At 42.2% G+C, this 13632-nt stretch overlaps 1 protein-coding gene across 1 annotated transcript; it reads left to right on the top strand.

Moving 5' to 3' along the window:
* The first annotated feature begins 339 nt into the window (after positions 1-339).
* Positions 340-12752, top strand: CEP104 (centrosomal protein 104kDa). The gene is made up of 21 exons (XM_010018204.1): positions 340-508; positions 1012-1185; positions 1493-1631; positions 2248-2313; positions 2688-2764; positions 2931-3099; positions 3273-3431; positions 4063-4311; positions 5174-5377; positions 5902-6069; positions 6727-6900; positions 7472-7648; positions 7943-8149; positions 8467-8583; positions 9195-9231; positions 9613-9694; positions 10103-10211; positions 10504-10642; positions 10891-10958; positions 11385-11466; positions 12616-12752. Exons 1-21 carry the CDS (start codon positions 396-398, stop codon positions 12750-12752), a joined length of 2847 nt encoding a protein of 948 aa, XP_010016506.1. The 5' UTR covers positions 340-395.
* The last annotated feature ends 880 nt before the right edge of the window (positions 12753-13632 follow it).

The raw sequence follows: 13632 nt of genomic DNA, 5'->3' as shown, positions 1-13632 counted from the left end.
GGTGGGGGTAGCGGTGGTCTATGGTGCTTGTCCTGCCCGTTGTTCCCTCCCTGTGCCGTTCCTGTCCGCAGCCCAGGTGTGTGTGTAGCTGTGGAAAGGTGCTAAATTGGCCCCGTTCTTCATTATTGCTTAATTATTTACTTTGGCAAACTGTTGCACAAGTTAGTTAATCCCTCATTGTGTTAAGTGCTAACAAAATGCTCAGCGTAAGAACGTGGTGTGGTTTATGGGGCTGATACTATAAAGAAAGCTTAGATTTGTCATCGTCATCTACTGACTTGGCAGACCACGGGACTTAATGCATTGACTGGAGCGTTTCAGTGTTCTTTTATTGCCCTTCCAGGGATTACCTTAAGCTTGAAACACCGTGGCTTTGAGTGGCTCACGTCTGCAGGATGCCACACAAGATCGGGTTTATAGTTGTTAGTTCATCGGGACACGAAGACGGCTTCAGCGCGAAGGAGCTGATGGTTCACGCACCGACAGTGAACGGATGGCGATCACCCAGGTACCTCGAGGGGCTGGGATGGGTGTGCACTGGGTTTAAAAAGAGCAGATGATGTACCAGGCCAGAGCAGTCACAGCAGCCCAACCCAAACTGATGATAAACCAAAAGAAGTTACTTTAATCTCATGGCATCCTTATCCTCGTGGTGGGGGGAAGTGCCTTGGTTACCACCTAAAGGCATCCCATTGTATTATAAAGTCCTTCAAAGGAAAAAAGGGGAATTACTTGTATTCTTGTCAGTTTTGGTGTTTTCAACTGCTTTGGCTTACTATTAAAAATCCAGTCTTCTCAGCACATCCTCTAGACATGTATGGACACCTGAATGTACACATGCATGCAATGAAGTGAAAAGTGCTTCTACTCTACTCCTTGGTTTCTTTTCATGGTATTTGTAATGCTGACTTAAGTGATAATAACTTTGGAAAGCTTCGTAATTAAATGTTACTCAAGTTGGAAGTGAAATCATCTATAAAAGGATGATTCAGAAATTGTGTGTGTTTTCAGACTCTGTCAGTATCCACAGGAAATTGTTCTGCAGTTGGTGGAGAGATGTCGAATACGAAAACTGCAGTTGCTTGCTCACCAGTACATGATTTCAAGCAAAATTGAGTTCTACATCAGCGAAAGCTTGCCTGAATACTTTGCTCCTTATCAGTCGGAGAGATTTCACAGACTAGGGTAAGGAAAACAGCTCTAAATGGTTTTACTACCTTAATCAAAAGGTCTTCAGGAGGAAATAATATGAAATAATATGGGTACAGTGTGCTGGAAGCAGCAAAGATACTCTGTACTTGCTTAGATGGGTAACAAAGCTGAAGATGTAGGTGTAAGAGGCATGGTGCAGACGAACAGTTTTGTCAGGACACAGCACATGTTTCTCTTAGAAGGGAGTTTTAAACCTTATCAAAGTCCTCACCTGAGGAGCAGAAATCCAGCTGTGTATTTGTACAGTTCCTCTGCTTACTCGTTACATTTTCCTTCTCAGTTATGTTCCTCTCTCGGACAACGAAAAGACTGATTTCAGAGCACGAGAGTTAAAATCTGTGTACATGAATGCAGTTGGCCAGTACCTGAAGCTGATTTTCCATAAAAATTATGACAATAAGTACAACTTATATGGTCAGGTAAGTTCAGTTACAAGTCCTTACTTGGCAAGCTAGATGACACTTTAGCGGTACAGAACAGGCAATGAAATCTGCTCCCTTGAATTACAGGAGCTAAACATGTCAGTTGGATTTATATTTGGTTTCTTTTAAACCAGAAAATACAAATATGAGGTTCTAAGTGATTTGGGATCATGACCAAGTGCATGCAACTCATCCAGAACAAACAAGTCAAGTGCCCATTCCATTACTGCCTTTCATCCCGAGTTGTAGACTGCACATCAGGCTCTGCAATGGGGACGAAGTGCTTTCTCTGAGAACAGCTTTATGGTCCTTACAAAGGCACTCTCAGACTATAGGATCTGAGCTGATGTTAAATGCAGGTATTGTACAGCCACCTTGACAAAGAAAAGAACAACCATGGCTGTGCAATGTGGTCTGGAGACTTGGTAATAAACTTTTAATGGAGCATGACGTACATTTAGCACTTAGTGCTTTGCTTTGCTTTCATATCACTCTGGAGACCACCACTTCTATTTTTTGTCTCTTTGTTCCGTTTTTTTCTGTTTCAGTTTTCATAAGATATGCCAAAAAGTAATGACCTTACGCATTCACATTTTCTTTAAATCTATCCCAGGTCGCCCTAGTTGCTATAAACATTATTGGAGATCCAGCAGACTGCAGTAATGACAGCACTGACAGTGTAAGTGCAAAGCAGCCCAGTCTTTTTACTGTTGCTACATGTGTTGAGTTACAGGGTTCCTGGGGTAATGGGGTGCATCTTTCTCCTGCTGGTTTTGTGCTGGAGCAGAGCTGCCATGCGTTAATTATTCATTTTCTTTAATGTTGAATGAAGTTCTTAAAATGGAGCCTAATAGGTGGGTATTAAAAATACAACCATTTGGAACATTCACACCTTCAGCCTTCTCAAATTCTTTTGTCTCAATATGTCCCAAAACATAAGTGTTATAATTTACATAGCTTGTGTCGATTGTGGCAAGTCAGAATCTCTGTCCTGAACATGCACTTGATGTTGATGAATGTGCACTAAGATATTTCTTCTTCCCCCTTACAAAGCCTTCCAGAGAGAAGCTGATAGACCAATACTTAGGAATTAAATCAGATGATCCTGCCTTAGATGGAACTTACCTCGGGTAAGGATGTTCTTTTGTGTATACCCTGGCAAAACATCTGCTTAGGCTAAAGTAGGTCTTAGTTCCTCTCTTTTGTTAGTTTCCTGCTAGTGAATAGAAGACACATGCTCAGCCTGGCTTATCTTGGATTAACTGAAAGTTTATTTTATTCCTTTTATATCTTCAGGAAACGTGACTCCATTTCACCTCTGGATGATTTGGCTTTTGACATGTACCAGGATCCAGAAGTTGCTCAGATAATACGTAGACTGGATGAGAAGAAGCGGGAAGCTGTCCGTCAGGAGCGCTATGACTACGCCAAGAAACTCAAACAAGCTATTGCAGACCTGCAGAAGGTATTGTTCAAAGGCTCTTTGTCTCTTAAGCCACACAGTGCTCCAGCAGCCTCTCAGGGACCCTTGTGTTCATGTGGAATCATAATGGTTTCCAGTAGATTTAATAACTTTAATAACACCCTATATAGGTATGGTAATGGGATTTCAAGGTAGCCTACTATGCTGTCTTCCAGGTAGGGGAACGACTGGGGAGGTACGAGGTGGAGAAGCGCTGTGCTGTGGAGAAAGAGGATTATGATCTTGCTAAAAAGAAGAAACAGCAAATGGAAGCGTATCGCCTGAAGGTGTATCAGCAGCTGGAGCTCCACGACCTCCTGGATGCAGAGCTGATGGTGGGTACTGCCATTCCTAATTCAGGAGGCTTTCTCTTGGGGGTATTGTAAAGAGAAGTGGCAGAGCAGACTAATAAATTCAAACAATAAGAGTTGTTACACTGGTGGTTCATGACAATTCGGTGAGGGTTTTAAGTTTTTGATGTGGATTGTGGATTTCCCCAACCAAAGACTTGTACGTGGCATTTTATCAATGTGTTTAGTTCTCCATAAATTACATGACATTGGACTGTTGAGGTCTCAAGCAAATGACATGGGAATCCTGAACGTTTTGCAGAATTTGAGGGCTACCTGATGCAGATGAATAAGAAACTTCCTCATGTTTTGAAGGGGTGTAACAGGCTGGCATCAAGGCTAACCAGACAGAATTAACGTAATAAGATATAGATATAGTTTTATATTGTTCTTGGAACAGGAAGCTTTATCATCTCCTCTCATGCATCCACACAGGATTATTTCCTGATTGTTTTACAAAGCTGCATCCAGTGGAAATAGTTACTCATCTCTGAGCGGGGTCTGATGGGTACCTGGAAGCAGCAGAATCTTGGTGACTGTGAGAGCTGGGGCTGAGCCCACTCTGATTTCAGTACCTTGTTAGCCTTGCTTTGCAAAACCTCCTTCCTTTTCTCAGATTCGAAAACCATCTGAATTGCCTTTGGAGCCTATGACTTACACCGACAATCTTCAGCGCACGGAAGGCGCAAATTCACCTCCTTGTGAGCACACAGAGCCCCCTAAAGGAGAGCCACGGAGAGCACAGCCTCTGCTGGAAGAGAGCTCAGCAGATCCCGCTTCTGCTGAGCCGCCTGTTCCCCACCAGTCCCCTCCTCCTCCTGAGACTCATCCCACAACCTCCAGGGCAGAGTTTCCCAAAGAAAATGTGAGTAGTGTATCTCTTATAGCAGAAGTCTGTCAGAGCAAGTGATTGTGTGTTCAGCCTTCCAAAACAACAAGGTCTTTGTTGTTATTCTCATGGCTTATATAGTACCTGAAATCAACCCTGCTATTAATTGGCATTGGTCATCTTTGTTCCTGAATTTCTTTGGAACCTTTTGGAAATGTTTGTTGGGATTGAGGCCAAAAGGGATTGGTTACATCTGATTTACAAACAGATGACTGGGAGCTAATAGACATCAAATGACTATTCAGGGGTCATGTAGCTGATACAGTGGAAGCTGAATTCTGCTTGCTCATTAGTGGCTTAATAAATCTCCTTCTGAGAGATCAGGTCAGATGAATCTAGAGCAGCCAGAGAATTTGTTGGAATGTGGTTGTAGAATAAGACTCTTGGTGTAGTGTCTAAAAGGAAGAAGAAAATCACAGTGTCTGGTTAGCTCAGTCTTTAGGTTTTGCTGCTCCTGCCTTTGGCAAAGCTAAGGAAGACTTGTGTTGTCTCTAGTAGCAGCAATATTTGCTTTTACCAGGATATTGACTTAATTAACAAATAAAGCTTTATGACTTGCTGGCTTCCTATCAGCAGGTTATTTCTTCTGTATGTGCATGCACTGCCACAAAAGACATTTTATATGTTATTGTATTCTGTAGGCAAGAAATAAGTTTCATACACAGGCACTGATTCCATTTCTTCATGATGTTTTTATGGGAACTTCACCACCTGGATGTAATTGTGAAGCAATACTGCTTTAATGGGGAAAAAATGCATTGAAATCAATTCCATTTGTGAGGAACCAACTTCACATCTAAGTCATTTCTAGAACAGCAACTTTCATCTTCTCTGTTAGGTTCAGTTTTTACCTTATGATGAGACACCTCTTCCAGCCATCCAGAAGCAGTCTAATGGCGCCGTCACATACCTTGAGCCAGGGATGGCTGAAGAGCTTATTGGTGATACTCCAAGAAGCGGCATTACTGGGGAACCAGAACCATTAAGTGAGAAGGCACTGAGGGAGGCCAGCCCTGCTGTTGAAGTGTTTGGAGAAGCCTTGGTAAAGAACAACAAAATGAGCCCGTAGATTACTGTCATCTGCGTGGAGTTGATGTGATACGCGCTCTGTCAACAAACACCTACTGAGGTTCCCTTTTCAGAGCTGTTCCTTAAAAATCTGAGATGAAAAGTTGACCTTGGGAGTATGGGTGCCTGTTTTCAATGTTTGTAAGATGCTGTAGCTTTTATGATTGATTACTTGATGAGCTATCAAGCAGATAGCGAGCAATAGACTGCTTTAGGGTATGGACCCTGCCAGAATACCCATAACTTGCCACTGTCTTTTGTAGGGAGAGAAGCCATTGCTGTGCAGGAAATGGATCCTTGAGCCTGACCCGTTAAATCATTTTCCTCATAGTTTCTCAAATATATGTGCTTTTAATAAAAGCCAGATTCTTTTAAGCACCTGGGGATTTCATGCTGAAGTTCATGTGTTCTTTTGAGGCTGTTTCTGTATATTAATGTTGGATAAATATTGAAATATCAGCACTGACATTTTAAGAGATGAACTTGTTCTGTGTTCAGGTTTCAGGAGCATTTTCCAAAACCTGGTCATATCGAGAGGATGCCTTGCTTGCTGTGTACAAGAAGCTGATGGAAGTGTCAGTAACCACGCCAAAGGAGGATTTAAAGAACATGCTGAGGGCTGCTATTTTCCTTGTGAGGAGAGCCATCAAAGACATAGTGCCTTCGGTACGTTGTAATGTGTTGGGTAAGAAATGCTTCAGTGCAGAACTAGCAGCCAAAATTGTACAGCCATGTGGTTAAGATGCTTTGAACAAATAGTTTGTAAAACTACTGTTCAGTAAGTTTAAACTAAAAACAAACCAACAAGCAAACAAATCCATCCAAACCCCCCAAACAACTGGAATGTCAGCTTTTAGTTGGGCTCAAGGACTGGGCAATGTCTGTCATTCAGCAGCACAGAAGATACTGCCCTGGGCTGAGTAATGAGCTTGAGGAGCTACTGCTGCTACAATAAATGTGTAGTGTGGTTGAGCCTGTTTGTTTTTATCAAGTTGAAATAGAGCAATGAAGTAACCTCTAGTTTCCAGCCTGAGAGACTGCAAGTTAGCCTAAGGAGCCTTAGGCTTCAAATAAACCTTAAACAAGAAGAGAAAAAACTCAAGAGCTGTGTTACTCTTTATAAGAAGCCTTTCACCTAAGCCCTAGCAACATGTTTTCTGGGAGAGGGATCTCTGCAGTAGCTTCCATTAGGGGTGTTACTGTAATTCTAGACTCCTGTTGCTGCTGTTCTTTAGTACTACAGAGAAGATTCTACAGTATTGTCTGAAACCAGGGATCTGTGTGCTATTTTGGTTCAGTGTTTTCTTGTTCTTTCTAACTTAGGTTTTTCAAGCTTCCCTAAAACTTCTAAAAATGATCATTACCCAATATATACCGAAACATAAACTGGGAAAGCTGGAAACTTCTCATTGTGTGGAAAAAGCGCTGCCAAATTTGCTTTCTAGAACAGGAGACTCTTCATCCCGTCTTCGCCTTGTGGCTTCTAACTTCATTCAGGTAGGTGTTTTCCTTCAAATTCTGGTTTGATGTGCATTAGGAATGTCACAGGGCTCGCAGGTGGGTAGGTAACATCTCACCAGACTTTGAGGCCGGAGTTTGCTGCCATCAAGGATGATGCCTAAGATGGAAGGCAAAGTGGTAGAACAAACTTAGCATCTTTGCAGTGGTTTTTCCAGCTGTATACGTCCAGCAATGTCAGGACTTTGTATCCTCTGTGACATTTCTTGTCTACCTTCTCCTCATATAGCTCAGTGTAAGATGAAGTTCTTGAAATGTTTCTCACAGCCCACCTCTGTAACTCATCTGAGCGTGTCTAAGACTTTATTGATTTCTCAGTAGCTTTCTCTCTGATGCCAAAAGCAAGACCAAACATTGGGATAAGCTTCTCTTTAAAACCTTTGCAAGCAGCTTCTGGGTGCTAAAGTAACAAAAAAGCAGCTACTTCTTATGGAAGGCTTATTTTATTTTACTTGTTATAAGTAACTTAGAATAGCTCTTCTTTGCAAAGACAGTTAACTTCCCTCGTTCAGCATTCCTACATGCACGCTGTCTCTCTGCATGTTTCTAGGAAATGGCTCTGTGCAGTGAGGTCAAATCTCTTCAGATTGTTCCAGTTCATTTGGTTCAACCATTAAAACCCAACTCCCCAACACATCTGGCGATGAGTCAAGTGGAATTAGTGCAATGCCTCTTGGAAGACATGGGAACTGAAAACTCCGGGTTTACCATCAGCAACGTCATGAAGGTAGGAGCCTGACAGGAAGCACAGGAAGCTTTTTCTGTTGCTGTCTTATTGGGACTTGTCTGTCTGTTTGGGGTGTTTGGTGAATTACCAGAGAGAATTTGAACCTCTTGGAGGTGACAACACACAATCCTGTGAGGAAGCAAGATGGCAATATGGGGAAAAAGAGTCACTGGGTCAGAAGGTGTTAGTAAACACCTGCTTGCTTGAAGATTTCTCTCCCTGCAGTGAAATAACAGACTAATAAAGAAGTCCTTAAAAAAATGTGGGAAAATAGAGGCTTATTATGATGTTCAGTTTGCAACAGGAGCTTTGGAACACCGAGTTTATGAAGTCCGCGATGTGGCGCTGCGGATCATCCTTGACATGTACAGGAAGCACAGGGCTGCTGTACTGGAATATCTGCCTCCAGATGATGCAACCATCCGTAAGACTGTCCTCTATAAAACACTCTTTGATGGATTCACCAAAATAGATGGCAAGCTTTCTGAAGCTGAAATCAGGGTACGTAAGCAGGTTGCAGAACCACATAGCTGTTTTAAACATTGCATCCAACTGAGCAATGTACTGATTTCACAGCTCTATTAGACACTGAATGACACACGCAGCAGAGCATCATTAGGTGTGCTGTTAACATGTAGTAGTGCTATCTCTCAGGTAGGACACTGGAATTCAGGGGGAGAGAAGTGTTGCTGTAGTAGACCCATCATTTAACCACGCAGGATATTTCTTGTTGCATTGACCATTGATGTGTTTTGCAATTTCTTCTATATGAGAGATGGTTCAAAAGCTTTTCTAACTGAAAGCCTATTTCTTGACAGGCACAGAGAAAGGCAACAAGAGAAGAAGAAGAGAAACAGAAGAAGGAAGAAATAAAAGTCCTGCAAGGTCAGCGGGCAGCTCTGAAGGAGGTGCAGGGAGAAGTTCAAGCTGGAAAGGTGAGGGTGGTTTAGTTTTGATTATTGGGGGTGTGTGTGTGTTTAATCCTTTTTTCCTCAGGTATGACAGGCTTAGATAACTAACATTGCTGTTGTCTCATTATAAACAAAACCCCAAAGATAAGAAGAAAGACTCCATGACATACACTGACTGTCCTCCTCAGCAGCCCAGTTTAAAACTGGGGGCTTGCTTTTCCTAACATGGTATCAAATTTGGATTCTTTTTAATAACAGCTTTGTCTGGCAGATGGTAATTTTGGGAGTGTTTCTGCAAGTCTAAGTGTTTCTGTAGCAGAGTACAGGAGTTGCACTGAGTGTGTCAGGGCCCTCTGAAGCGTGCTGTACTGCACATTGTGGAGTTTTATACCTGACCCTCAAGGAGGCAGTCAGCTCCCCCAGGGCCAGGAAGCAGGACTGCTGTTCCATCCTTAGAAGATTGCTGCCTCAGTACCTGAGAGGTTTGCTGTGGGACCAGAAGCACAAACATTGTAATGCGTTGGCTCTGCTTCTAAGCTTTTAATGGCAGAGAAAAATCAGAATATAATGTGTTCTCCCTGGCAAGCACCACAGTCTTTAAGTACATTTCTCACTTAAATTTCTTTGTTCAATAGGGGAAAGACTCTGACTTTCAGAAGCTAAAGACTCAAGGTAGGTAGTTTCAAATACTGTTAAGAAATGTGCAGATGTTTCACAGAGTGGTAAGAAATGTAGAGATATTTCAAGATGTCTTTGAAGCACTAATAACAATTAGTATGGCTTGAAACCACTTTAGATTTCTCCCCAGCCTGGTGTAGACCATCTACTACATGTAAAAATCACCACTGAGTTATTTTACTGTTGTAAATGACTGAAGCAGTAGTTTCCCAATTGCTTAGAGGTACACCGGCTTTCAGTGCTTGTTACCACAATGGTGGTGTGTGTGCTTCTGCTCTGTGTTTTTGCTGGGAAGATGCAAAGAAGCAGCACTTCTGGGCATGCATGAAAGCAAATTAAAATGTGATCTTGGTTTTAATAGTTCTCTTTTTACAGGTTTCCAGGTAAAGGAAAGCCCACAGCCTGCAACAGTGGAGATGCCAGACAATCGTTCCTCCGTTGCAAATTACTTGGATAAGTAAGTTAGATGTGCATCTTCCAACAACCTTAAGCACTTGGTATAACCTGCAAGTTAGTAATGTTTTTCCAGTGGATCAAAGATGTATTGTAGCTGTCGTGTGTAGTGTAGGATAGGGGCTCAGAGGAAGCATTAGGAAACTCTGGAGCCATGGCAGCCAGTCTCAGAGAGCTGTTCTCAGTGCTTCTGGGGAATTACATCTTTCTATGCGAGCAAATGCTTCACAGTTGTAGTTACCATAAATTATGTGATAGGATCTGTACATGCCCAAGCACAATATCAGCACTGTGTAGAGAAAATAAGGTGTACCAAGATATTAGCTGTTTCTCAGAATAGCTTCAAACAGAAGAAACAGTGTTCATCCATTTCACTCTGTGATGTTACTGATGTTTGTATTTTTTTCCCTAGCTTATGTATTTTTTGTGGTGAAAGGGATGAATCCTTCACAGAGGAAGGGTTGGATCTCCATTACTGGAAACACTGCCGTATGTTAACCAGATGTGAGCACTGCAAACAGGTTAGGCATATACTTTCTGGAGCTGCTACAAGATGTTAACTGTTGTTGTTCTGGTTTTAAGGTGCTATAAGATATTTAATGCTTAGGTAGACAAATGCTGACCACAAATGTGATCTCGGGTAGCACTTTTTGAACAGAGCAGCGTTATAAATTGTAGTAATGACTGGACTAAAATTTCATTTTCCCTTTGTCATTTTGGAAAGTGAGATTTAACTTCCAAAAATCACATAAGCAGAGTTTGAAATACTCAGCACGGTACAGGGCTCACTGGGTGCCTCTTGCTCCCTTGCAGGTGGTGGAAATAGCCAGCCTGACAGAGCACTTGTTGACTGATTGTGATAAAAAGGACAGCTTTGGGAAATGTCAACGGTGTGGTGAGGCCCTTCCAAAAGATGAGTTGCCCAAACATATTAAGAGCAAGACTTGCAATTGTGAGTAGCTTCAAACAGAAGGGTTGAACTTCAAAGGTCAAGCCCAAAGGATTAATCACTGTTGTTCCTTTTGATCTTTTTTCAATGTAGATGATTAAACATGGGACTTTGAGAGCAGTTAATGATAAAAAGGGAGGAGCTGGTTTAGCCGTGGAGTAGTTTTACACTCTTTGTTGTGCAAGTCCTCCTCTTGTATTTGAACTTAGCCTGTCTTTGCAATTCTTGCACTAATTTTCTAATCATTACAGCTGCCAAGCCAGAACATGTGGCAAACCATTGCCCATTGTGCCATGACAACTTTCCTCCAGGAGAGGAGGTAAGATGCCTTCCAGACTGCTTTGATGTTATGTCATTGGGACCGAATTCATGTCCTCTTCTAGCACTGCCTTATACCCAGTGACTTCAGAACTTGCCTTGAAGAACTGGCCTCTCTAATTTCTCCTTACTGTTCCCTACTACCGCCTAATGCTGGGAAATCTCTGGCACATCCAAAGTGTGCTTTCAGGAACTGAAAGTATCTATTGGCATCATCAAAATTTGGCTATTTTCATTTCTATTTCACTTAGTCATAAGGTGCTCATGCTTTTATGAGTGAGCAGATTCAAATGCTGTTGCAGTGAGGTCCGTTCACAACCCTGCTTTTCCCCATGGTTTCAACGTCTGTGTGTCTGCCTAGTGACTACCTAAAAGCTTGGCTGATTTTGCTGGTGGTGTAGTATCACTTCTTTTTAATTGGCTTCAGGGCTGGAAATCTCACCTGATGGGCTGTAAAATGAATCAGCGGAGGCTCTCCATCTTAAATAAAACTCTTCTAGTGCAGCCTGGTAAGATACTATTTATGATAATAATGATTATGCTTTTTACTGTGTTCCTTTTACTTAAGAGAAGTCCTTCATCCTTGAGATCAGACTCTTGCTACTTGTTCAACTCGTTTTTTTACCTAACCTAACTACAGCATACTAGGGGAGCAAGCTCTCAAAATCATTCCATAACAACACTACTTCAAAACAAGGCATTAGCTCAGATGGTTGGGGAAATGGTGTGTTTGATCAGTTTGGGGCTTTTTCTGCATGACAGTACAACTGTGAATAGAACAATCAGTGCGACAGGAAACAGTTAACATTCTGGCAAGCTCCTGAACGCTGACACAGAGAACTGAGAGCCCAATTTAGCTTGTAATGTCCAATCAGAGGATGCTAATCTAATCCTAATTACGAGATGAATTGAATAGTTAGTGCTGTGTACTGCTTTTCCTTTGCCATTCAGACCCAGGAGCTAGGCAGAATCTATGATTGTGCAGCTTCTTACCAACAGAGAGAAATTGATGCTGATGTCAGGTGGCTTTTTTTAACACTCATCTCTATTTATGAACCAAAATCCTTTTCTTTCCTGGACACAGAAGTTAAACCAGCTATTTTCCCTGCCCACGGCACCAAAACTCTTTTGGCCAATAACATCCAAAGCCTTTTCTCCTTCAGACTTTTCTCAGAGTTCTTTAGTCTGCTGCATTTCAGGCCATTACTAGAGTTAACCTCCTCTGTCTGGTATTTGCTTTGCTCATACCTGCATTTCACAGCATCCTGGACAGAATCCTCTCAGCTGTGCTAAGTGAATGGGGTTAAACTCAACAGTTTCCAGTCTCAAACTGGACCTACAATCATGCCTGTCTATCTGTCTTCTATTTGCCTGTGAGAATGCTAGTTAGTTTGCTGCTGCTTGGAATTTGGAAACACAGAAGGAACTTAAATCCTGCCTGGATACAGCTAAAGCTCCAGAGCAGTTTCCTAGGGATAGGAAAGGAACCCTGACCGTATAGTCCCACTGCTTCTGGTATGAGGCGCACCTCAGACCAACTTTTAGTTGCCAGCATCAGTCATTCAGACTTCACAATTCTTGAGAATCAAATTGGTAGATAAAATTCAAGGCTGGGACCAGATGTCCTTGCAATGACAACCCCTGTTTTCTCTTCACAGGCAAAACGGGTGGTCAGTATTTAAGGAAAGCAGGTCCTTCAGGAACAAAAGCTCGATCTCCCTCTCTAGGAAGCAAGATCCCAATCCCAAGAGGGAGCCCGAATAAAATCAGTGGCAAAACATACACAAAGCAATGACAGAAGCAGTATTTTCTCCTTTGTCTTATAGTAGTTATTTAAAAACTGTGGGCAATTCATATCATCTTACTTGTTTGACTCCACGGGCCTGTTGAGCAGCGCTTGCCCAGTCTGATAACCACATCAGTGTGTCAGCTGTCTGCAGCACAGTGGCTTTCTCCTAGAAACGCTTCCACTGGAAACACACAGATATTTTGGGAAGGATCCAGCCTGCCATGTTCCCTGATGGCACAAGGCAGGCCAGACATCGGTCTCCAGTTCTTCATAGTAAACTATTTCCCTGATGAGTGTGGTGGTGACGCACTTGGCTCTTGTTTCTAAGAGCAAAGTGTAATTTACATGTCTGTAATTTTGTGAGTTCAAGCATATTGTTAATGTCAAGAATTAGCACCAAAGGCAAAAGCCAAAGGGCTGGTTGGATATTGCCATATGACCTGCTGCCACGTGAACATGAAGTGGCTGTTCTGTGCGGCCTCTTGCTGTGCACTAAGTGCCTTACTAGTTCTCTTGACCACAGGGTTAAGTTCAACCTTAAGAGTGCTCTTTGGTTAATGAGAGTGTGTCCATGGAGCTACTGTAGAAATGAGAGTCATGCTTTTACAATCTCCCAGGTCATTCTGAAATATACCCCAAGAAATGGTCCCTCAAAGAAAAGAAAACCTTAGTGGGACCTGGAAAGCCTGACTTAAAAATTTAGACCTTTTTTCCTGCTTTAGTGTGCTCAGCTTGCTTCTAAATCCAAAATTATATTCAGATAATTCTAAATGCTGAGTTTCTCCAGCTAGATCTTGATTAAAATAAGCATCTGTAGGATACAGCATGGGACCATTTAACAGCTTTGCAGAGAACAAATTCTGTGTGGAGCTTTGTCCCTAAAGCA

This window comes from Nestor notabilis, unplaced genomic scaffold (genome assembly GCF_000696875.1).
Source record: "Nestor notabilis isolate BGI_N333 unplaced genomic scaffold, ASM69687v1 scaffold15347, whole genome shotgun sequence".
NCBI lineage: Eukaryota > Metazoa > Chordata > Aves > Psittaciformes > Psittacidae > Nestor > Nestor notabilis.
Note: the sequence above shows the minus strand (reverse complement) of the source record. Positions and strands in the feature narration are given on the sequence as shown.